Source organism: Emydura macquarii, unplaced genomic scaffold (assembly GCF_026122565.2).
Source record: "Emydura macquarii macquarii isolate MOO-44397 ecotype Brisbane River unplaced genomic scaffold, CSIRO-AGI_Emac_v2 contig_2531, whole genome shotgun sequence".
Taxonomy (NCBI): Eukaryota; Metazoa; Chordata; order Testudines; family Chelidae; genus Emydura; species Emydura macquarii.
Genome location: NW_027132668.1, coordinates 6,181,807 through 6,206,590, shown reverse-complemented (window position 1 = coordinate 6,206,590; position 24,784 = coordinate 6,181,807). Strand labels below are relative to the sequence as shown.

At 41.2% G+C, this 24,784-nt stretch overlaps 1 protein-coding gene across 1 annotated transcript in view; it reads right to left on the bottom strand.

Moving 5' to 3' along the window:
* Window positions 1–2,231: 2,231 nt before the first annotated feature.
* Window positions 2,232–24,784, bottom strand: part of SH3RF3 (SH3 domain containing ring finger 3) — a 121,801-nt gene continuing 99,248 nt past the window's right edge. Inside the window, exons 9-10 of the mRNA XM_067563548.1 lie at window positions 17,350–17,687; window positions 2,232–5,401 (exon numbers count right to left, since the gene is read on the bottom strand). Coding sequence (XP_067419649.1) covers window positions 5,233–5,401; window positions 17,350–17,687 — 507 coding nt within the window. The 3' untranslated portion in view covers window positions 2,232–5,232. The remainder of the gene's footprint in view (window positions 5,402–17,349; window positions 17,688–24,784) is intronic.

The following is a 24,784-nucleotide window of genomic DNA, read 5'->3' as shown; positions in this document are numbered from 1 at the left end:
AGTCCCTGGGACCTTCCACTATGGGCTGGCCACTACCTCCTAGATCTGAGGCCTTGTGTTTTCTGCCATTGGCTATCTCAGCCCTCTGCAGAGGAAGCCCAAGGAGGCCCAAACAGTCCTTTGTGAAAAGGGAAAATCTGTCCAGAGGACCCCACCCAATGAGTCCTTCTTTTTGAGGTGGCGGGGGGGGGGGGGAGAGTGAAGCAGGAGTTTGCCACAGGGCTTTCACTAGGTCCATAATGGCCTCACTGCAAGGCAGGGCTACTTTTCATGGGCCCACCATGGCTAGAATGTCAGCCAGGTTCTGGGCAGTTTCCTCTACTACCTCCACCTGTGAGCCCAAGTTTAAGGCTACCCTCTTCAACAGTGCCTGGTGGGTCTTATAGTCGTCTTGAGGCAGCAACACACCCGGCCCGAGACAGCCTCATCTGAGGAGGAGGATGCTGGCACTGGCCAAGGGTACTATTCTTCCCTTTCTGCACCGACAGACTCCTGCAGAGCCAGTCCCCAAAACTCGGTGCTGGGCAAGCACTGGAAGAAGAATCCTGCTTCGGGGCCTCTGGAGCTTCAGCTAGAGGTAGGGCTCCAAGGAGTTCACTGGCTCTAGGGCAGCACCAGGGCGTAGCCAGTTTGTGCATTTCCACCAGCAGAAAGGTAGGCATTCATGGGATTGAGGTGCCGATCAGGCTTAGGCAGTAGCTGAGGGGTGGCAGTTTTGAAAATACCAGTAGGGCCTAAATGGTGGACGTAGGCGTTGAAAGAGGCACATCGGTGCCTAATTACCTGTTGAGCTTCTGGGACTCAAAGACCGTAGTGATGTGCATGGTGTAAAAACCTGGCTGGACAGAGATCACAGACCTCAGTACAGGAAGTGATGTCATGGCAATTCATAAGCCAACAAATAAAAGAGGGCAGCGGTCTGATTGTTGATCTGTTCTGTGCAACAACACATAAAAATGCACGAAAGCCCGCAGTAACTATTACCATAAGATGCACTTAAGTGAACATACAAATTAGAAATAATAGAAGCCTTTGGAAAGGACCCAACTTTATGAATAAAATGCACCAGGATGTGCTGAAGGACACTATATTTAGCCCATTAAAAAATAGAAACTTGAGAAATGCTCTTGTAAGACTGATTTCATTTTATGACGTGGGCTAAAAAGCTCTCAGGTGTACTCATTTCCCTTCCCCCCCAATCACACACACACAACCCTGAGTTTCTCCTAGCAGCGGGGCAAACTACTGAAAGGACAATAGCCTCATCAAGACTGGATTGTGCACTGAGTTACACCATTGTGAGTCTGAGAAACCTCTTTTTATGCCATGGATAAATTACAGATTTACACCGGTGGCCTTTGGTAGATTTTCTGACAGACTGGTGCAAATTCTTTCTTGCATGCCTCATTTAGAATGGACATGTTTTTAAAAACCCACCTAGCAGCTTCTTCCACCACCAATAGAAAAGTAACCTGACACGTGCATGTGTTATCAAAATACTTATTGGTTAAGTCATAAGAGAACAAACTAGAGTGCTTGCTCCAATTTATTCAGGAAAAGAAAATCAAGTGTATCAATTTGTATAAAAATAGCTTTTTCTGCTCTAATCCATATAATTATATTAAGGCCCCATTTGGCAGCTTTTCCATCATCAAATAGTATTTAGTCACACAAGTAGCTCCAATTGAATACATTGGAATCAGTGAGTCTGTTTGTATAAGGACTACTCAATGTGAATAGTGTTTGCAGAATAAAGCCCTTTATGTGAAAATACTGTTTCATTTGCAGCATTTCCTGACATTTCTTTGCCTTCACCCCTTTTTCAAAGTGAACCTGGCCCAGATCCTCACAGGAATGGAAGTTAGGAGCCTAAATATCTTCGAAGATTTGGGCCCCTGTGACTATCTTTATTGTGAATCTCAGGACACCTATTTTGTTTAATCTCTTTACCATCTAAATAAAGAGGGAAAAACTCACTCAAGTTACCTTAATGTTTATTTTATTTAAAGAATCAGAAGCACAGTCCTTGTAGTTTATTTGTTCTCATAACCATCAATATTTCCTAAATCACGTTAACATTCATGTATAACAAAAACATTTTCTGAGCTGTGCAAAGTACAAAGGAATTGTTCAATTAGCTGAAACGATTTCTAGAACAGCAAACCTGGCATTTTACAAAATGAGGCTGCCAGAAGGATTCTTTTGCTTTTTTCCTCTTGTAGGAAATGCACATACACCCCCCCACCCACTCCCACCCACCCCTCTGCTCTATCTTTCCTTTGTATACGATTTAAAAATGGATCACAGTAAGAGCCAGTCCCCTCCCAGGGTCAAGGACTTCCTAAATGGCACTGGGTCACTTTCTTGCAGTCTTATATTCTGCAGTTGTGCTCTTTGGATGGAACTGATTTGTCCAAGATAATTATTGAGTAACCAAAACTATTATGATAAGCAATAAACAGGGCCAGAAACAGCTGCTTTCAAAATATTAAATACCAAAAAATGTTTCTCCATACAGGAGTTGTGACTGAAAGGGTTATTTTGCCTTCATCATCTATTTTTAAAAATTATTGTCCTGACTGCAAAATACATCAAAAACCACTGATTTCACACAGACATTTCTGTATTTATTTGCATACCAGCTTTTGTCCTGTTTGATTCAAGCATTTGAATGTTGAAATCTGGAATTATTTTAGATCTGACTGAACACAATATGCTTTCTGTTTTATTTCTCTGGATATAGTAAATATACCCATAGAACACAATTTTAACAGCTATTTAGCCACTATAGTTTGTCAGAAAAATCTGTTTCTGACAATACTAACCAAAAGTTTTTCTATATATGGTGTACATAACACATTTAGGGGGCAGGAGCATTGTTAGCTTGCTAGCTGACTGGATCATTGCTCAAGGTGCAGAGATACCATTTCCAATCTGGACAAAATGACTAGGTAGACAGTGCCCTATTCTTAAATCAGCCTTTTGCAGAAGACATTTCCTAAAGCTTTTATTGGTTATAAAAAGGCAATTTCCTCTTAATAATAACCAACCATTTTAACTGATGACTGATCACAACCTGGAACATGAAATGTGGTAATGTTAAAAATATACCTCTCCCCCCCCCTCAAATTAATATCTCTGTGATTTGAAGGTGCAATATATGGCCACAGACTATGTTTCTGGAATCTGTTTGTTACAAGTGACTGACTTTGTTCTCTGTAAAATAGATTTCTCTTTCTTTCAGCTAAACTTAAGTAGGAATGTTCACTTATATATGTTTTGATATGTGCTAGAATACATGGCTTGAAGAAAACCAAACCTACACCTTTGGTGTAAGAAATACTGGGAACAAAGTAATGTAATTCACCTACTGGGCCTCTTCTTTTTACTAAGATCATCTCCTGGTTACTGCAACTCTAACATATTCTTGAATGTCCACCATATCTTGGGTCTGGGCATGCAGCCAGTTACTAGGAGAGGCAGGGTACAGACATAGCTAAGAATATTCTTTTATTACAACTTGGATATGGGGAACTATAATCGAATCTGTTTTCTAAATACTCCCACAATTGCATTATTGGATTTTTCTTTTCTTTGTTTGATATGAATAACTGAATAAATTTGCTTTACATTTATTGCACCTTTAAGTCCCTAGTAGATGGAGGGTTGTATTGCCTGATATATTTTGTATGGTAGCTTGACCAGGTTAGAAAACTGAACAGTGTTGAGAACTGTACATTTCTACAGTAAGAAATCACATTTTGACAATGCTAATTACAGCTATTGCGGTTCAGTTGTCTTCTCTCTGATGCAATGACAGAGGAAAATTCCACTATTCTTGTGCTTGCTGGAACCTGCAGTGTTCTTTTTATTGCCATATAAAAGTCAATTAAAATTACTCCTCCTGGAAATCCTCCCAATTCTTGAATAATTATCACTGTCTAGACAGAGTACTGTGCTTTATTAAGGGTCTTTAGAAACTATATATAAAGAAAGAGTGAGTTATACACACACACACATCCACACCACCGTCTAATCTGATTTTCTCTCTTGCTTCATGTAATACTAGCAAACATTTTCATCTTGATGCAATCTACTTTACATTTCAGAATTCACATGTTAAATGTGAAACTTGTTGCATACTTGATGTTGCCATCAGCAGTCTCTCTCTTAAACCAAATCAGATCTTCCTAATAATAAAATAATAATAATAATAATAAAAGCACCAGATGTATGAAAAACAGGAAATGTCTGATCTATTAGGAATATATATAATGTATAACAGTTCTTACATTAAAAAGGTATTAGACAGACAAGGCGGGTGAGGTAATATCTTTTATTGGACCAACTACTTGGTCCAATAAAAGGTATTACCTCATCCACCTTGCCTCTCTAATATCCTGGGATCAACATGGCTGCAACAACCCTGGAAACAATTTAAAGGTATTTCATCCCAAAAAAAGCAATAGAAAGTTTGATACTGGATGGACAAAAAAAATGCTGCGTATAATATGGATGGAAGAGAAAACAAAAGGGTTTTGCTCAAGTAACCACAATTTAACGTTGGAGCCATAGCTCCTCAAGGAGCTGCCCAGTGCATCTCACTGGTATGTCAGATGAAATGCAACTCTGATCACTAACACAATTACTCACATTCTTATTGTTGAGGTATATAGAAAGCATGACACTAACGTTTTGGACTCCTAATTCTTTCTTGCACAACAATGCACAAATCTTTAGCTGGGTTTTTCCACACTCTCCCTTTCCCCCCCCCCCCTGGAAAAATAAAATCCCAGTTCAAGAGCTCCCAACTATGCCTCCTGCCACACCCAAATCCAACTTGCATAAGCCAGTAATAAGAACACTGCAGCTCTGACAAATAAGTTACAGCAATAGAACAACTTTTTAAAAAGATATTTTCTCCATAATTTACATAAAGGGTAACAGTTGGAGTTTAGTTTAGATACAAACCAGATGTGCATCCTCTCAGTCTGAGATTCCAAGTGGAAGGCACTACTTCAACATACCACTGTATGTACTGTACATGGTTTCAGAAGCACAGCAAGTACTGCGTTTCTAGAGCTGTAGAGTGAAGGACCTTGGGAGTCTTTGGAAATAAAAATGGCAGTGGATATCAGTCACGTTTCCCTTTGCTGTCTCTTCTTGTGCTATGGAATTTCCCCTGAAAAATCTTTCAGTTCAGAGAGCAGTGGTGGGGAAGAAAGCAAGCCCTCAGAAGCTCTCTACAAAACTTCCAGGGAAGAGGCCCGTCCTGCCATTTCGCTGTAATGTCCCCTTATACCAGCCATCCTCTCTTTTCTTGTGCACAAACACAATGTCACCTTCTTTCAGTTCAATCTCTGCTTCGCTTTGAGGAGGATAAGGAACCACGACACGATACCTTTGAAAACAAAAGAGAAGACCATATCACCCATAAATCAAACAGTATGACCCTGTTTTTAGAATAGGTCCCTCACCAGGGCATGGCCACAAAACTCAGGCTGCACATTCAAACCAGCAGCTCTGCAAGTTACTTGGTTTTCCTGGTGCATTACATTACCTGTATCTGCCAGAAGCCATAGCACTTCAGAGAGGGGCTTGTCCGCTCTTAAGAGCTATACAGGATCAGGGATGATCACTATTTACATGGGAGACTTCCCAGGAAAACCATAAGTGATTGTGTTAATGAGTTCAATGGATAACACTCTTCTTAAATCAGTACTGAAGCAATACTGGGAGCCCTGTGTTACTTTAGTGCTGCCTTTTGAATGATATAAAATAACTCCTGCTCTCATGTGACCTTCAATGACCCTGTGGCATTTTTCAGAAAAGTGCAAAGTGGATGTTAGCTCCAGTATCCTGGTCAAATTCTAGTTTAGCTAATTACATTGGGGCCTAAACTTCACCAGAAGTTTCAGACGGATAGAGGTTTCTTTCTCACTTCTGGTTCTAAATTGTTGTATAGAGTTGCAGTGTGCTTTTATACCATCACTGTGTTTTACTCCAGAGGTGGCTGCAGCTCCCAGGAGAATTGATTCTGCCACTTTTAAATAGAGCTGGGTGAAAAAAAATTCACAGACATGTTAGTTTTGCCCAACTCAACCACCTTTAGTTTTAAACTACTCTGGGGTCCTTCGAGTTGAAGACACTGGTCTCAGAGCTGGCTTTAGGGAAAAGGCCCGTTGCAAAGACAGAGCTGTGGATCCTTCAAAACCAGGTGTGTAAGTAGCAGAGGCTGTCGTGGCATGGGGCATTTGGTAGAGAGGGGTGCTTGGCATTCAGGGGGTTACACATGGGGTTTAGTAATGGGGCAGAAGGTCAGAATGGGGTGAAATGAGAAGGGGACTCAAGAGAATTTTGAATTGGGCCCCTCCAGTTCACCTCTTATGGTGTAAGGGGCTGCGGAGGTGATTTAGAGGGTGTTCTGGGAGTGGCCCCCCCAAATCAGTAGAACCTGTGCGGCTGTATTCTTGGCACAAACCTGGCTGGGTGGGATGGAAATTATTCTTCTTTCTCAGACTCAAACAGGTTGCACCTCAATATGTTTTGTCCCCTTTTCCTAAGGCAAGGTTCCTCATACCTTGTAGTGGTCCATCCATTTTGCTCTTAGAGCTAAATTGCAGGAGCATGGAGCTTCCAAGTGTCTGTAGTAATAATGGAGTCACTATTGTATGCACTTGTAATTGAGCAATATCCTGTATTTCTTTGGACAAGTAACAAAGAATTCTTCATTTCTCCTAAAATCATTGCAGTTATTCCAATTAGTATTATTAGTAGTAGTATGGTAGTGCCCAGGGCCCTGATCAGAGATCAAGGCCTTACTGTTCTAAGCACAGTACAAACAAAGAGGTGGTTCCTTGCCCCAAAGAATTAACAGAGCTGTTCAGATATTGGGTTTCCAAGAGTCATTCTCTGATAGTTAAAAAAACTATGGATTGTGACTAAGGCTGGGGTAAACTTGGAATTTCTGTTCTGTAAGAAATTCTGAAAAAAAGTATTTTTCAGGAGAAAAAGTGGAAACATTAAAATTTCCCAAGGAAGAGAAAATAAAAAGAAATTGTTTAGAAATAATCAAAATGTTTTGTTTTGACAATTTCTAAACAAAACTGGGCCTGGGAGTCCAAACTCTGAGGCTTCCTGCTCAGGCCTGGCTCCCAGTCAACCTTAGCTGGCTGATGGGGAGCTGGGAACCTTGATGCCCTGGTGCGACGGCTGAACTGGGAGTCTCAAAGCTTGGCAGCTGCGTCTCCAAGCCTGGCAAGTCCTGAGAGCCCTTGCATGTGGTGGGGTTCTCAGGACTTCCAGGTTCCTTGCTGTGAAGTTGTGAGCCACACCCTGGCTAGAGCTGGAGTTCCTGACCCTGGAGCAATCTCTATGGTGAGGTTGCCCTGGAAACCGGGAGCCTAAGCTCCCCAACAGTCCACCAGTTTTGCTGGCAGGAGCTGCTTGCACCTCATCGGCCGTGCATCAAAACCAATGTGTTTCTGTGAAACATTTTGGTTTCGACAAATTGGCATTTTCCAGTGAAAACCAGTTTCATCAGAAAATCCCCAACCAGATCTGTGTAGCGGATAGCAAAGATGAGCCTAATACCTAGAGTGTTCCTCAGCACACGTTGTTTCAGCTGGTATTTAACTTTGGCATCCCTCGATAGGAGGAGGATGTCTGCACAAAGGACTCATCGGTGGATTTTTAGGTGGCTAAACAGCCCAATTCGTGCCCTGCAGATTTTCCCGGAGGTGACCGTTGTACTCTTGGAGGTGACATAGTTGTTGGCTGGAGTGTTGTGTCCTTTCTTTCCTCCTTTGTCGCTTCTCTGTCTCATGAGCAAGACTGTTCTCCTCAAAATGGGCTGTAGCTTGATGTATGGTATGGCACCACTGTGTTCTGTTCCGCGCCAAGCCCTCCCAGTTTGTTGGATTGATACCACCCTTTTAATGGTGTACTTTCGGTATGTCTTTGAAGCACTTCCACTGCCCTCTGCAAGCCCTTCTTCCCTGACTTAACTGAGAGAAGAGGACTTGCTTCAGGAGGCGAGTGTCAGGCATACGTACACAGTGGCCAGGCCATTGGAGTTGATGTTTCATGACCTACACTTCTACACTACTGATGCTGGCTGCAGAGAGAACACTGATGTTATTGTGTCGGTCTTCCCAGCTGATCCTAAGCATCCTCCTAAGGTAGCACTGCTGGAACCACTCTGGCCTCTTGAGATGTCATCTATAGGTCACCAGCTCTCACACCTATAGAGAAGGCTGGGGTTGACAACTGCCTTGTAGACCAAGATCTTGGTGTCTGTTTGCAGATCTCTGTCACTGAAGACTCATTTAAGTAGCCTTCCAAAGGATGTGCTGACACAGCAGATGCTGTATTCGATTTCTGTATCAGTGCTGACTGTTTGAGAGAGGAGGTTGCCAAGGTATGGGAAATGGTTCACACTTTTCAGGGGTTCTCTTCTGATGGTGATTTATGGAGTACAAAGAGTAGTTTGTGCAGGCGGGGGCTGGTAGATTACCTTGTTTTTTCCAATGTTGAGAGAGAGATCCAGGCTGTAATAGGAATCTGCAAAAAGATTGAGGTGCTTTGCAGGTCAGCCTCTGTGTGTGCAAGGATGACACAATCATCTGCATATTGAGTGATGCCAATTGTTGTGATCTTAGATTTTGTTTGGAGATGTTGGAGATTGAAGAGATGGCCATCCATATAGGGTGACCAGATGTCCCAATTTTATAGGGACAGTCCCGATATTCGGGGCTTTTTCCTATATAGGTGCCTACTACTCCCCATGCCCATCCCGATTTTTCACACTTGCATTCTGGTCACCCTATGCTCATATGATACTCAATCCCGATTCTGTCAGGAAGGCAGTTGTGGATGAGAATCAGGGTCACAGAAAGGTAAATAGAAAAGAGTGTTGAAGCAATGACACAGCCCTACTTGACATTAGTGCAAATGATGAATGGTTCGGTCTCTGAGCCACTGCACAGAATGGCGGCAGTCATCATAGAGTAGTCTAATAATGGAAATGAATTTCTGTGGACAGCCAAGCCTACACAGCATCTTCCATAGGGCATCACGATTGATAGAGTCAAAGGCCATGGTTAGGTTGATGAATGCTATAAATAGTGATGTTGCTCTCTGCACTTCTCCTGAATCTGTCGTGCCATGAAGATCATATCAGTTGTACCTTGAGATGGCCTGAAGCCACACTGTGATTTGGGGAGAAAATCCTTGGCAGGGAGGGGGAGGCAGTTTAGTAGGATCTGGGCAAGGATCTTCCCTGTGATGGAGAGAAGGGCCATACCTCTATAATTCACACATAAAGATTTGTCCCCTTTCTTGAATATTGTAACAATGTTGACATTCTTAAGATCAGGTAGAATTTCTTTGCAGGTCCAGATTTTATCAAGGAATTGATGGAGTTTGTGCTGGCGAACTGTTCCCCCAGCTTTAAAAACCTTAGCTGGAATGCCTTCTGGGCCAGGTGCTTTGTGATTTTTTTGTCTGGGTGATGGCACATCAGAGTTCCCCAGAAAACAGGGGATCATCAAGGTGCTCCATTGCTGAATATTATGGAATAAAACACAATGGTGTCTTCAGAGACCATGGTTTTGCAGTTTAGTAGGCTCTCAGAATGCTCCTTCCAGCATCATATAATGGTTGCATTGTCCTTAAGGAGGGTGGAGCCATTCAGGGAATATAAGGGGGTTGGGCCTTTGGAACTTGGCCCATATATAGCTTTTGAAAGAAGCTTGAAAGAAGCTTCTTGTGTCATCCTGGTCTATGAAACCCTGGATCTCAGAAGCCTTCTTTTGCCACCACTTGTTTTTGATGTCACATAACCTCCTTGGACTTCGGCTTGAGCAGGTGATAGGCCTCATATTTTTGGTGGTTAGAAGAGTCATTTTGCCCATTACAGAATGCATTTCTTTTCTGTTGAATTAATGCTGGGATTTCCTGAAAGTTTTCATCAAACCAGTCTTAGTGCTGGTGAGTGGAATATCCTATGGTCTCAGCATATGCACTGGGAATGATATTTTTTAATTGATTCCAGTGCTCTTGACTGTCAATGATGTTATCAGGCAAGTTAGAGAGTTTCTCAGACAGGTATTGCTGGAAAGTCTTGCAACCGGCTTGCTCTTCAAGTGCTTTGATGTTGTACCGCTTTTGCTTAGTCTTTGGGTGTTTGCAGTGGTGGAGCGAGCTGCAGGTACATGATTGATCTTATTAATCGATGGTCTGTCCAACAGTGATCTGTACCTCTCAAGGCTCATGTTATACAGACGTTGGTATGATCTCAGGCTCTGACTATTACATAGTCAAGGAGGTACCAGTGTTTGGATGAAGGATGTTTCCAGGTGGTCTTAAATTTGTTGCTTTGCCTGAAGATGGTATTTGTGATGAGCAGATCATGTGCCGCACATTTGCTGAGGAGGAGAATACCATTGGGGTTTACATTTCCCACCCTTTCTTTGCCTATTATGCTGCTCCAGAGTTGGGAGTCCTGTCCAACTCTGACACTGAAATCTCTCGGGAGGATGAGTTTGTCTTCCTTAGGTGGGTGTGGCTGTAAGGACTGCATCAAGAGCGCTGTAAAACTGCTCCTTGTCTTCCTCATCATCGAGTGTTGGGGCATATGCACTGATGACCGTGGCATACTGATTGTTGCTGAGCTTGAGCCAAAGAGTCATGAGACACTCACTGATTCCCATGAGAAGCTCCAGAAGCTGACTGGTGATCTTATTTTGGATGGCAAAATGAATCCTGTGGATGCGTCTCTCTTCAGGTGGCTTTCCTTTCCAAAAGAAGGGATAGCCACCTCCATCCTCCTTTAATTGGCTCTCATCAGCCCGGCGGGTCTCACTAAGGACTGCAATGTCAATGTTGAGTCTTGCCAGTTCTTTGGCAATTATGGCAGTTCTTCTTTCTGGGCATTCACTGTTCTGAGAGTCCATAAGGATGCAGACATTCCAGGCAGCCAAATTCATCTCTTATTTCGGCCACAGAGTTGAGTGATCCCACTGGATGCGGCCATCCAGTCGGAGGAGTGTGAGGTAGCCTATGTTTGGGGCACCTTTTCTGGCCCGCTCCCCATTTGGGGTGAGCAGACAGGATCCTAAAAAGGCCTGCTCAGTTGCAGCTGCCGCTGCCGAAATGCACTTCTGTCTCATCCAACCACAAGACGACCATCACATGGCCACCACCTGCGTGCAAATTTGTGATTGAAGACTCTCAGAGATCACTGCTCCTGTCTTCACTGCCACTTGCCCATTGCCACAGGACTTCATGTGGGTGTGAGCTCTTTGTTAGAGGCCTCCGCATTAAATCTTTTAACATGGGGGAAACCGGTGCACAGGCGGTAACCATACAAAGCTTGACAGGAGGAAAACCCAGACCCAATGGCTCGGAGCTCCAAGACAACCAGGGGCCTCTCTCCTGCTGCAGCCCTCATTTGCCTTCACAGCCATAGAGTTCTAAAAGGTCCTCTTATGTGCCCGATCCACTATTGGGGTCTTGTGTGGTTTGGACCATGTTTAGTCAGGAGCCTCACTTCAGACCTGCTCATCAAGAGTGACCCTACTAGGAATATGAAAGCTCCAGATGGTCTAGCTCTGAGGGTCTTTAGCTCACGCAAGCCTCCCCACCATGACAAAGATGCGGTCCACCCAGACAGTAACAATCAGTAACTGTCTCACCAATTGCAAAGCAATAAATACGGTAAAGTTAGTTAAAGAAAAGCCAAGTGATTATTCAAAACGTCTTCTGAAGACTACTACCTATTGCATTTGCTGCATGGTCATTAATTTCCAATTAATGCTTATAACAGCCAAGTATTTATTTAAAATAATGACCTGTCTTATAGTTAAATTAAATACAAACTGGAGAATCTCAAAGTACAGCATTACCCTAAATTCACTGAACTGATTCTCACTCGGTTGATACCACATCAAGGGCCTCTCTGAAACTGAATGACAGTAGTTTATTTTCTTTGCAAGCAGAGCTTGTATGCCTACTGGCTGCTGTGAAGCTACAAACACGTGACAGTGAAATTGCTAGATCTGGCTATAGGAACTGCTCACCGCAGCTGGGCCACAGAGCCTGTTACTTGTAAACATGTCTGGCCCCATTCAGAAGTGGGAGTTTTGCTCTAAACCTGATTAAATTCTTTTTATCTTGACATAGCAACAGAGTCGTGTAGAATATATATCTGTGTTCAAGAACCATCAAAAATCAATTAGTCATCTTTTCCCTAGCCCATTACATCTAGTTGTCACTTTTTCCTGTGTGGAAAAGCAAATAATAGAGGCTGAAGTGTGTGCTGCTGGCTGGCTACAAGAAAACAGTCTATCTTACTGTCATTTGCAGAACTGCTACACTTATATTATGAGCTTTGCCAATTACAGCCATTATGCAAATGAATGCGCACATTATTTCAAACACTCTGCTTCAATGTTGATTAATTAAATTATCAGACTGGAACAATTTTAGCAAAGATGATGCCAAATTTCAGCTCCCACAATAGAATATACATTAACAGTATTTTTGCAGTTGTGTTCCAGATCTTAGAGTGCTTTATGGACATAGGGAAGCAAGCCTTAGAACAGCTCTTGGAGGCATTTTTATCCGCATTGCAAAGCTGAGGAAATTAAGGCACAGAGAAGTGACATAACTTGCCTTGGGTCACAGTGAAGGTTTGCAGCAGTTCTGGGAATAAATGCCTGGTTTGTAGCGTGGTATTTTAACCACACCACCATCCCTTTAAATACAGATTAGAATCTCACCAATGGCTGAGAGACCAAATGCTAATTACTAAATGTTTCAAATTAGCAAGAAAATGATCAGGCATATCAAAAACAATTGTCCTCAAATGTTGGCAACCCCCTATTTGTAATGGGATTTTTTAGAGGCTTTCTTTAAAAGTTTAAAATGCAAATCCAGGATACTGCATTACAAATGTACTTTTCCCAATTATTTAACAATTGTAATTTAATTTTGATTAATCATGATACTTCACAGTATAACAGTAAACATACCATAGCATATTTAATAAGAATAATGAATTCTTAGTAATAAAAGACCTTGCTTCCACATCTGCTGTGAAATCTTTGCTGCAACATGGGATGGGCTGGCTATATATTTTTTCCCCTGAGAGTCTTGGATTTGCAGACTAGGAAAGTGAGACTTATTGAGGTTCCAATGTACAGAACAAAGAATCACATGGCACTGCTGCCACAAAAGGGTTATAAATCATTACAGTCAAAGCTTGCGATGCCATCAGTGGCATTTTACTTGTTTTTCCTCAGTAACCTAATTAAAATATATATTAGTCATTTTTTTTAAAATCTCCTTCTTCTCCCTCTCCAGACTTGCCCCCCTCCCTTACAGGGAAGACCTGCATACTTCTAACCGTTTCTACTTTTCTCTTTCCTCCTTCCTTCCTCTTTTCCCTGACCACTACTATACAATAGTAAGTTTTCTTTCATCTATGGCACAGCCTTTCATCTTATGTGGAATTTAGAAGAACATTCGATCTGTCAGTGTCACACTGCATGTCTAAATTGTGTCTATCACAATTATAGGTGAGGCTGGTAGTACATTTATTACTAAGGTAGTCTGACACTTCCCATTATATGATCTTGTTTTCAGCTCCTTATAACTTTGCAAAACTTTAATAGTTTCAGCTGAAATTTTCCTTGTGGGGGCATGTCTACTTCAGGCTCATTATTATTTTTATCATGTATTATTATTTTTAAAATTTCAGCCACAAGAGTTCAGCTATTTCTGAAAAATATGTAAATTTTTCAGGGAATAATATGTATGAATAATATTCTAGGAAAAATATGTAATTTTATAATGTTAAAAATTGTTTTGGCAATCTTTTCTTTGAGAAGCTCTAGCACCTACATACTCTGGAGCAGGGACTTGAAATTTGGCAGAGCATGGCCTTTTTGTCAGGGATCTGACTTTTGCCAGCTCTGGGAAAATCCACCCTAATTTATAAGACTTTGAAAAATCTCAGCTTGCATATGTTCAGTAGAGACTTGTTAGAGTTTGGCAGCTAAAATCTCTTAACATTCTGCCTGCAATGAGCATGCTTCAGCCCCTCACAGCTCCTACTATGACCATATTGTGTATATAGCATCTCTACAGAATGACTGACCATGCTTCCTCCAGCCAAGGGCTAGAAGGGCTCACACTAGATCATTCTCTTCAATTGCTGCTTCTAGCTGCTCTGGGCTACCATGGGGGCAGTCACCAGAACTGACAGCAGGGATACATTCTCTCCTGTATTCTTACTGGTCTCCCTGCTGAAGTGGAGGAGGAAGGTGCCTGACTTGAATGAAAAGGGGACACAAGCTGGATCCGGGGATGGAGAGGGAAAGACGTATATTGGCACAAATAGCTTGGTGAGACTGGACTGGAGGCTAGAGTGGGGAAGACAAATTGTGATTGGGAGTTGTGGACGGGGGAGACTGGAACGCTTAGTCTGGGGGGAAAAGAGCCTGAGACTTGCAGGACCCGGAGACCAGGACCAGAAACTGGAGGAACTGGGAGCCAGTTGGTGGGAATGGGGAAAAACAAATGTGCCTTTCTCTCTAACCTAACCACCCCAAAACCAAAACCAGGCTCCGGAAATACATGAATATAGCAAGTTAAAATTAAATTTCCTTCCCACTCTATCTGCATATGAAAAGGGATTAAGACTGTAAAATTAGCACTGTCTGTGATAAAGTTAACCTCACCTTCCTTTCTGATCAATTTGTGCAATTTCTGTGCACAAAGGGCTGCAATATAATGGAGCAGAATTCCTCTTTACTGTGTGAACAATGAGCTGTAAGCAATTGGAGTTCTTTGAGGCACCTCTGGTATGGTGAGTGGTGCAAATGTGGAATGCTTGGTTTTGATCTGTAGTCTGCATGCAGTAAGTGTAAGCCAACTTTAATGGAAGAAGTATCCTGGCTTTGCTGTCTGCACGAGCCCCATTTGGAATGTTGTAAATATTAAGGAATGTGCTACTCCTTCCAATCTTTCAGAGTATCGTCTCCATGTGCACAGATGGGCGTTGGGAAATTAAAAGCCAAGTATAGCTAAGTGTTCTGAAATGTTATGTAGCTTTTCTTCTCTTTGTTAATTTCATCCAGCATCTAAATCTGTTTATCCAATCTTTCCCCTCACCCCATCCATGCAAATAAATAATTGGTCCTACTGTGGAGATGAAATACATTGAAATGCAAACAAGCAAAATATGGAGTTCAGAGATGCTGAGCACAAGTTCCTCCATTGCCAGATGTGAAATGAACAAGCAGTTTCAAAAATGTAATTTGTTTAAAAAAAGTATTTGGTACTTTAGAGCAATTTGGTGATTTAATGAGCACAGATGGATGTGGGATGAATTTATAAAAGACAAGTGTTTAATGTATTTGCTCAGATTATTCCAGGACTAAGCATTATACTTCCTAGCATGTGATGGTAATTAATATTCCCCATTATAGGCTTAAAGAACCATATGATCAGTTAAGGAATGCAGATATACTAGTGATATGGAAGTTAATTCATAAATCAATTAGAGAATCTTGACTGCTCTGTATAATTAAGGTTATTTCAATTATAGCTTATTTTCAGACTTTAGATTCAGGAAATCAAAATGCTTAAAATTAGAATACTTTCTTTACCACTGCATATTGCAATTAGTAATATCTGTAACATTTTTAGTAACCTGTCTCTATAGATCCATTTGTTCTTAGTCATAACAACACTGATCATACAGAACTCATCTGATGTCCCTCTCAGTCGCCTGCTACTCCACATTACTGCAGTCAATACAAGTATCATTAGTCACCTGCTTCATTGTCTGGGCCATCTCTAGGTGCAGTGTCAGACTGGGAAAACAAGGGATTTGCACTTGCATCTCAAGCCACACTCTTTGGAATTCTCTGCATCACTGAAGTGGTGCTTTCGCAGCAGTACCACAACAACCAGCGCAAGAGATGCCAGGGGAGGCCTTTCTTGCTTCTCTCATATTTGTTTCGGAGGCCTTGTCTATGTCAAAGTTATAGCTAAGTACAAGGTGCAGTTTTTAACAGATTTAGTTAAACTGGTACAAAATCTGATTTATATCAGTTTAGCTTTCATTATTGAGTTGAGCTAAATTGATGTCAGGTATAGATCAAATTAAGCGTCCACACAAGCTTTGGTTTTGCACCTTTCAACTAAGCCAGTTTTTAAACTGATTTAACCTTAAACCCATGTAACTTTGAAAACAGACAAGGCCTGATATCTCTGCATTTCTCTACATTTACTCTGTTCTCTCTTTTCTTCTCTGTCTTTCTTTTTTAGTGTTGCCACCTTGTCCCCTCTCTCTGGGTTTGCAAAATCAGCAGCTTTATGGATACCAAAGAGCGGAGCAGACTGCAAACACTAGAATCCTAGACCCTGTCTACACTTACTTCCGGGATTCGGCGGCAGTCGACGTGAATTACACAAGCTACGCAAAAAACTTGCATGACTCCCGTTTACTTCTCTGCTCCTCTTCTTCACACCGTCTTCACTGCACTGCGTCGACGGGAACCGCGTTCCCATCGACGCAGCGCTACGCCACTTGTGAAGGTGGTTTTAGTACGTTGATTTCTGGATTGACTGAGCGGGTCTTCACTGACTGCTCAGTCGATCCAGAGAAATCAATCTGACGGCGGCAGTTGCCGCCATCAGTGTAGCCGTAGCCCTAGTCTTATTCCCTCTGCTAGTTATCAGCTACCTCTGGAATAAAAGTACTTCAGAACAGCAAAACCTGATAATGACTTAAGTGACCATGACTTTTAAAAAGACCCTTGTTTGCTACTGCTTAATTGGCCAGATATATTGAGCAAACACACCTTGAGGGCTACCCAGTGTATCACATGACATTATCACGACGTTCCATTGTGATTATTAATATCCCGTAATCACCACTTAAAAGTGGCATTTGCCAACAGCTTCCACATACAGTGGTGTGATACACCACAGCTTTTCCTATACTTAGAATAGGAAATAACCATGTGTTGACAATATTGTATCTGTTGGCAAATACTGACTTTTTAACGGTGAGCATCATAGCTACCTGACTTGTATTTTGGCTGGTTTTCAATAAGCAGAGGGCCCTGAATTTTCTAATTCTAATAACTAGCTGGACAATCTATAGCCTCAGATGGCTTCAAAAAAAAATAGTGGCAAAACTGCAATGGTCCTCCTGCAAGCACCACTTTGCTCTTCCCCACAAACACTCCTTTACTTGCAAATGATGGGGCAGGTGGAAATTATGAGCAGCCTTAGCTGATAGGCAGAGGTAAACTCTTTTGGTTTACAGCATACCTTTCCCGGGGCAAAGGCTTGGGCTCTGGACGGATGGCTGCCATCGAAGAAGGTGGCTGCCTGACAGGAGAAGGAATGGAAAAATTCAAATCCAAGGAGCCTGTTTTCCTGTGCAATGGCTCCATCCCCATAGCTCCTTGCATTTCACTTTCAATTGGGCATGAACCTGCCCTGCCATGGCTGGAGAGTGAGGAGAGTTCAGGTCCCATTGCACCCTGCAGAGCTCCTTCCACTGCTCCCTGGGGGTCCGGCGTTGGAGACACAGATGGAGGGGAGCGCGATTTCTTTTTTGTTGACGCGCCTGCTAGAAGTTTCAATAATCCGCTCTTCTTCTCTTTCTGAAAGGAAAGCAACACGAAGCATGTGAACGAGCAGCTCCCAGATTGTTATAAAGGACTGTAAATAAAGAACACCGTTTTATTTGGTTCACATCGAAGAAAAATCTCACAGTTCCATAGCATAAAATCTATCTGTAAATGTGTCTTTATGGAGGGGAAACCAGGGAAATTTGCTCCTTTGCTAACAAAGATCCTACCACAGTACCAAAATTGCCTTGCTTGGTCGGCAGGCTAAGCAGGGAATGGATCCAAACGTGGCATTGTGCTAATGGATAATTAAATAGCTTAAGGAAATGCAGCAGTTTCAATGTGACACCAGGAATTTAAAGGTACAAACATCTCCACCAGAAAAATAAAATAATCAACCTGCCAACAAAGCTTGTATTCAAAGAGCGAGAAGGAGAAAATTCTTTTGTATTTATTCATGGCAGATAGCAAACCAGCTGTGCATTCACAATATTTCGACATCAGTAAATTACTGACCAAGTTCTAATTTCTACCCATACTGATTGCCAGTTATTCAATCATGCTAATTCTCTTCACTCAGTGTTGTATCTTTTTGCCAGGCCATCTTCATCGCCCATCTCCCATATGGCTTAAAAGCCATGGGATGCGGTGGAAGAAACTGCAAGCTCCAGCCCTCAGTGCTGATGGTCCCTCTAGTTTTCCCTTCTACCTAAAGAAGGATTCTATTGAAATCACCTTCCAAACATAGTAGTCCAGAGTCTTTCTGACATCTGAACACAGACTAATACACATTCTTGCAAAGCAGTGACTTGCCGGACCCTTTAATGGAACCTTTGAAAAGACAACCCTTTTCATAGCTACACCTTGATTTGCCACGGTGGGACCTGTTCAAAGGTCAAAATTAACCTTTTTGTGGAAAGTCTGTGCAAAAGCCTCCGTGCTGCAAAGGCTCCTAATCCTACTGCATACAGAAGGAGAGAAGGGAAGCACAGGTGAAGGAGGCAGGAGGAACCTTTGCTGGACTGAAGAGACAACACAAGAGGGCAGTGTTGGGACAGGCCATAGATTTGCTATTAAAGGAGATCCAAAGGTCAGGAATGCTCCCATAGGCTGATTCCAACAGATAGCCAGCATCTCTCTGTCAGAGGATGCAGTCTATCTCCCTAGACCTTCCTTAGTCCTCTGCATAAAGCCGGTAGGGGATGTGCTGAATTTCACCAACGGTGAACTTCTATACTATGAAACTTGCCATGTGTTGGAACATAACGGAAACACAGATTTTTTTAATTGTTTGAAATTTGGTAGCAAAAAAAAAAAAAAAAAAAAAAGCTCCGTGTCAGAGAATCCCATTATATTTCATCTATGAAGAAACAATGAATGTGAATAAATGCAGAGCTTCTTTTATGAAAAAGTAGTATGCTTATTGGGCTACACCCTCCTAGTCAATACTCAGGTAAATCTCCCATTGGCTTCAATAAGAATTTTCCATCAATAGGGACTGAGTCAGATCTGCGGCTCTCAGGCTCCCCCCCGCTTCCATGAGCAGAAGGGAGTTTAAACTTGCTGGTCCAAGCCATGGAAGCGAGAGAGGAAGAAGAGCTGATGCTGCAGCATGCTTCCTGCTCCCTCCAGACCCAGAGAAAGCCCCTCCACAAGAGCACCAGAGGGATCCAGATTTGCAAATGCAGAGAGGATGGGACTGTGGCTGAATACTTGTTCCCATGCCCCAGGGCAAAGCGAAACGTAGCACCTGGCACATCTAGAACACCACTCCGCAAACTCATGGGCAGTCCCTAGAAGTTCCTACAGGAGCCATGAGGCAAGCACAAGGTAACAATGCAGAGACACAGGGCTTCCATGTCCATGGCTCATGCTTCTGAAAAGCCTTGAGTTTTGGGACTGCATCCCTGTCCTCTTTTTCTGGCAGGACAAACCCTGCCCCTAATGGAAGAATTCCTGGAAAACCGTGAGTCAGAACTTACCCCAGCTGGTGACTCACCCACCCTGGGAGCATGAGGCCCCTGAGTAAGGAGTTCAGGCCTTGGCTTATAACAGTGAATACTGGCCATTAATGGTATTACTTTTTAGGTCTCATACATACACAACTTCCACACTGGAAGTTACAGAATTCACAACAGTGAGTTAAAATACAGATCATTTATGAAATTTCAGTTTTTAAACCATTATCCTGATATAGGTGGCTGAAATGATCATAATGGCATTTTTAATTTGTGAAAAACATACATTTCCTGAGTCCTTGCCATAGAAACACACTTGATCTGAAATCACACACTTCTGAAAATCATCTGGAAAAATGTCTACTACACACTTATCTTACGCACATGCAAATTCAGAACATTAGCTCCTTCAGCTAAAAAACGTTGTGGGGGAGGGCAGTGCATGTCAAAATAAGCCATATATTGGAACACTGGGTACAACCTTAACTATCCTTGCAACCAGTGCCTCCATAATGCTGTGCACTAATAGTCATTTTCTGGTTTTTTTAACCATACAAAAAGCTATTGCAAGGAGTCTAGTCATGTCTTTGTTATGGTATACAAAGTTCAAACCATTACCTAAGATTAGATTCAGACATTCAGAGGCATGAAGTTTAGCTGTATTTGGTCATTTGTTCTATAATAGGATCCCTGGAGAGAAAAAAAGCATAGGGAAATTGCAGCACATGTGGAACAGAGACTTCTATCTACCTTCCAGTATGAAAACTATTTGGACAAACTAGACAGTGTTTTATTATTCTCTGTAGACATGATGTCTTGTGCAAGATTTAAAATGATGCTCTTTTACATGCTGATTACTGAATTCATTTGTCAAAGAAGCGTTAATGAATGGGAAGGGGGAATACAATTAAATCAATATAAACATTTAGTATACAGATTGAATTTACTATAACTCGCCCATAGTATCTAATGTCTCTGCTCCTGAAGATCTCTGATGCGCTCTCTTCTGCAATGGCAGAACGGTAAGAGATTCACAGATATATGCCAATGTATCACAACATAGGAGAGCAAAAGCAACAATGCAAAGTGTAGCTCTTACATGGTACCTCTGAGACACTGGCTACAGATTTTGTGAGTGAAGGGTCTGAACTCAACCCCAAGATCCAAACACCTCCGAACCTTGAGGAGCGTCAGATCAAACATTGTGGTAAGGTGCATCTGTATTATATGATTCACTCTATAAATTAAGGGCCCAGTCATGTCAAAGTGCTGCTGAATTCAGTAAAATAAATGGAGATTGAGGGAGCTCAGCATCACACAGGCTTAGATAAAAAATATGAAAGTAATTCACTTGGAAATATCAGAAAATTAAAAAAACAATTCCCCACCAAACACCTTCTCTATGATCAAGCGAAAGACCCACCAAGGGAACATCTGGCAGTTGCATAATACTGTAACTCATTAAAAATACCAGAAAATCACTTTGTTTGTCTAAACCTATCATTATAAGAAATTGCCCTCCTCATAATATTAAGTTTAGGGATCCTTCTTGAAGTTGGATACCTTCCCCTTCTCTATAGATCACTGAGACAATATACTTCAATGACACTAGCATCCCATGTCAATGTACATTTAAAGGTGTCTTAAGGTCAGTCACACAGTACAATATCTACTCAATGGCTCCAAAGGAACAGTTACAGTGCATCACTGAGCACTTGGGAGCCTTTAGCTGGAAGATTTACACGTGCTGAATAAGTATATGAACAGCAATTAATATTCCCATGTGGTAGCAGCTTTTCTAATTTAAATAACTTCATCTCCCAAATTTATTTTACTACTAAAGCTATCTTTAAAGTCACAGAGCACAGAATGGAAATATATATATTTATGCCCTTCTGTAAATTAAAAAGTGATCAAGATTGGTGTTTTCAAATTTTGTTTACAAGAAAAACCTCATCCCTGCAAAGCGTGGCATGAATTTCTACAGCCAAACTATACAAAACCCAATGATAAGGAGGTGGAATAAAAATAGTGATGCATCCTTACGAGTGGTAACACAGTAGTAGAATCACATAGAAGTGACTTTAAAAAAAGCTTTTTTCTAGCCTGATAAGCATTTATATAGTCTTTTGAGACTAAACTCTGGGTTTGGTGAAATTAAGAGACAACATGGATTAATGGACCGATCATAGGACTGGTAACCGGGAACTTGAAACGCCTAATCACATTTCTACCATTGACTCACTATATGGCCTTGCACAAGACACTTAAAGGTGAACAGTGGAGCAGCCCTGCCCCATTGGTAGAATGGTTACATTACAATATTGATTTTACGGTTTTGGACGATTCCAAATAAGACTTTTAAATGGGAGAAAATGTTGAATTTTACTAGGTCCTGTGAATGCTGCATATCTGCTCTCAGCCTCCTGTTACCTTCCGGGTCCTCCAAAGATGTTGCTCTCCTACAGAATGAAAGCTATAAGGATTTGATATTCTTGACATTTCTAATTTAAAAATCAGACAGAACTGTTTTGAACCTTCTGTGCTTGGCAGTTCACTGTAAATGTCTCTGTGCCTGCTTCCCTATCAGTAAAAGGGAAAAAAGTAAAATCTACCTACCTCACATGGGTGCCGTGAGAATTAATTAATGTTTTCCAGGCGGCACATTTCTTTAAGAGTGGACAGCTTCTTCCTTTGGTTTTAGCAGTACAGAAATGCTGTGTTCTTTAGCAGTTCCGCCTTCCAAAATGAAATCCCAGTAATGATTTATTTTAAGTATCCAATTATTATTAATTCATTTAAAATTTGATGTAATAGCAGCCATCATTCAATGGGAATTAATTTAATATTTATAGCAGTCCTAGGCAGTTCTTTCTACAGCATTTGCACTGTAATTCAGCTAAGCATTAATTAATGAACATAAAATATTATAGAAATGTCTATGCAGATTAGTTACAGAACCCAGTAAGTTTTTGGGGAAAAAGACAAGTTTCTGGAGGACATATCTAAGGCCTTTCTAGAATAAAAATATTTGAATTAGGAAAAATGTATTTTCCTCTTGCCTTTGCAGAACAATGTTAGGTTTCCTTTCTCCAGCAATGGGAGGGAATGCACATTCCTGGGTAATACTGTTTTGTCGGAGATCTGTAATCCACTATAACAAGCTTTGAAAGTATTTAGCTTCCTTGGTCTAATGGTCAAATTTTCATTTGACTATGAATTATGTTTGACAGTGTCAGCTTCCTGGATCTGTCATGTTGATGTCCCCTATTACTGTCAATACCTGCCTGTTGGCTGCTGTCAACATCTTTAAATACCAACTAATGTGTGTTTTGGTTTTTGATTATATGTTCAGAGTCTACATGTGTACAGCGTTAATTTGAAAAGGGTTAATTCTTAATAAAATGAGTAAAATTAGCCCTCACAAATAAATTCGAGTGTGGCTGTGGTTAATTAAAAAAAAAAAAAGCAACTGTAAAAGTGAAGCAGATCTGCATTCAATGTGTGTATTCGGAGTCATAATTCTCGACTTCAGTGCCAAAACCCAGTAATGAGTTTGTGCTCCTATATTTGTGCATGGAGGGGTGTCGGTGGAGATCAGTCCCCTGGCAACACATTTGCAAGATGTGTGACTGCATTGTGGCCCTGGACCCCCACATGCAGGGAGGCAGATGTGGGGACATGCATTGCTTCCCCCATGTACATAAATAAATCATGGTGGGGAATGTGCCTGAGTTAAAATATGTAATTATCTAAAATAACATCTCCAGATATTTAATCACTGGAATTTTCAGCTTCACAATAAGTTGAGGGTGCCTCTTGACACCTCAATAACAACCTCATCTTGGGTTTATAAACAGCTCTTCTTTCAGTCTCAGAGGTTTTTCTGAGCCTAGGATATAGCTATTTAGATAACTGAAGGGTTTTTCCTGTTTACAAGGTAATAATCAGATTATGGTCTAAATAAACACTGAGACCAAGGTATTTTATATATAGAGAATATATATTTACCATACTAACTCAATTCTTTTTTTCTGCATCCATCCTAATAAACAGAAAGTTTCATTTGAGCTTTCTCTATCTAAAGCTTCCAGTACTGAATTTCCTACCAACCCAGTCTCATTAAATAAATGAGGAAACTTTATTGCAGTTGATAGAAAAACTGGCTCCAGCCAATTAAATTAGATTTTTTCACATAACACTAACTACATCAATAGATAAGAAAGCCAGAGGGAAAAAGTCTTAATTAAAAAAAAACTGGTTTCAATGCTCTCCATCTAGGAGGTCAGGAACAACCAGGGAGCACTTTCTTCGGTCAGTAGCTGTAAACCACCACCTCCACTGCTCGTTTAACCTTGGTCAGTCCTTGCTGCAGTCAATTTATATTACAGTCTGGGATTCTATGCATTCCTTCTACTATTCCAAATCAGCTTTTGATGATGGAAGTGTAGGATAAAATGATACGTGATTCTTGGATTATATCCTCTAGGGAAATTGTTAATTCAGATATAAGAGGTGTGAAGGAATTGTCAAACTTGGATCATGGAAGATTTTAATTACTGGAATTCTGATAATTACCTAAACTAAGGAGAATAGTATAGTAGAGCAGGGCCTGAATGAGAACTCTGGATCTGAAATTCATCAACATTTAGATATAAACTTTCCATCTTGAATTTGTCTCTAGTTTTGATAAAGCATGGCTTCTACATGATTTGCTTCAGTGGTTATCACTAAAAAGGTTAGTATTTTTCAACAGATTACACACACACACAGAGTGGTAAGCAGTTATTTCTGGTTCTAGGTAGAAGCTAATTCTGTGTTATCTCATGGCAAACTCATGGCAAATATTCACTTTTTCATGGAGAACACTGAACCTGGTCAATGGTCTATAATTATAATCTGATGACAAATTAAATGCTGAGGAGCATGTAGGATTTACTCATAATATCATTGGCTTTCAAATATCATGAGGGTTGCAACATACAAAGTTATGATTTATGGATATTTTAAATAATTCTTTAAGTTAATATATGGTGAAAAGTAAAACAATGTTTTTTAAAGCAGTTGGGAAAACTACAGACAAAATCCCTGTCAATTAGATCTGATAAGAACATTTCAAATGAAAGTAAAGCTTAGAAAGGGAAAGAAGCTATACTAATTCAGATGCTAATT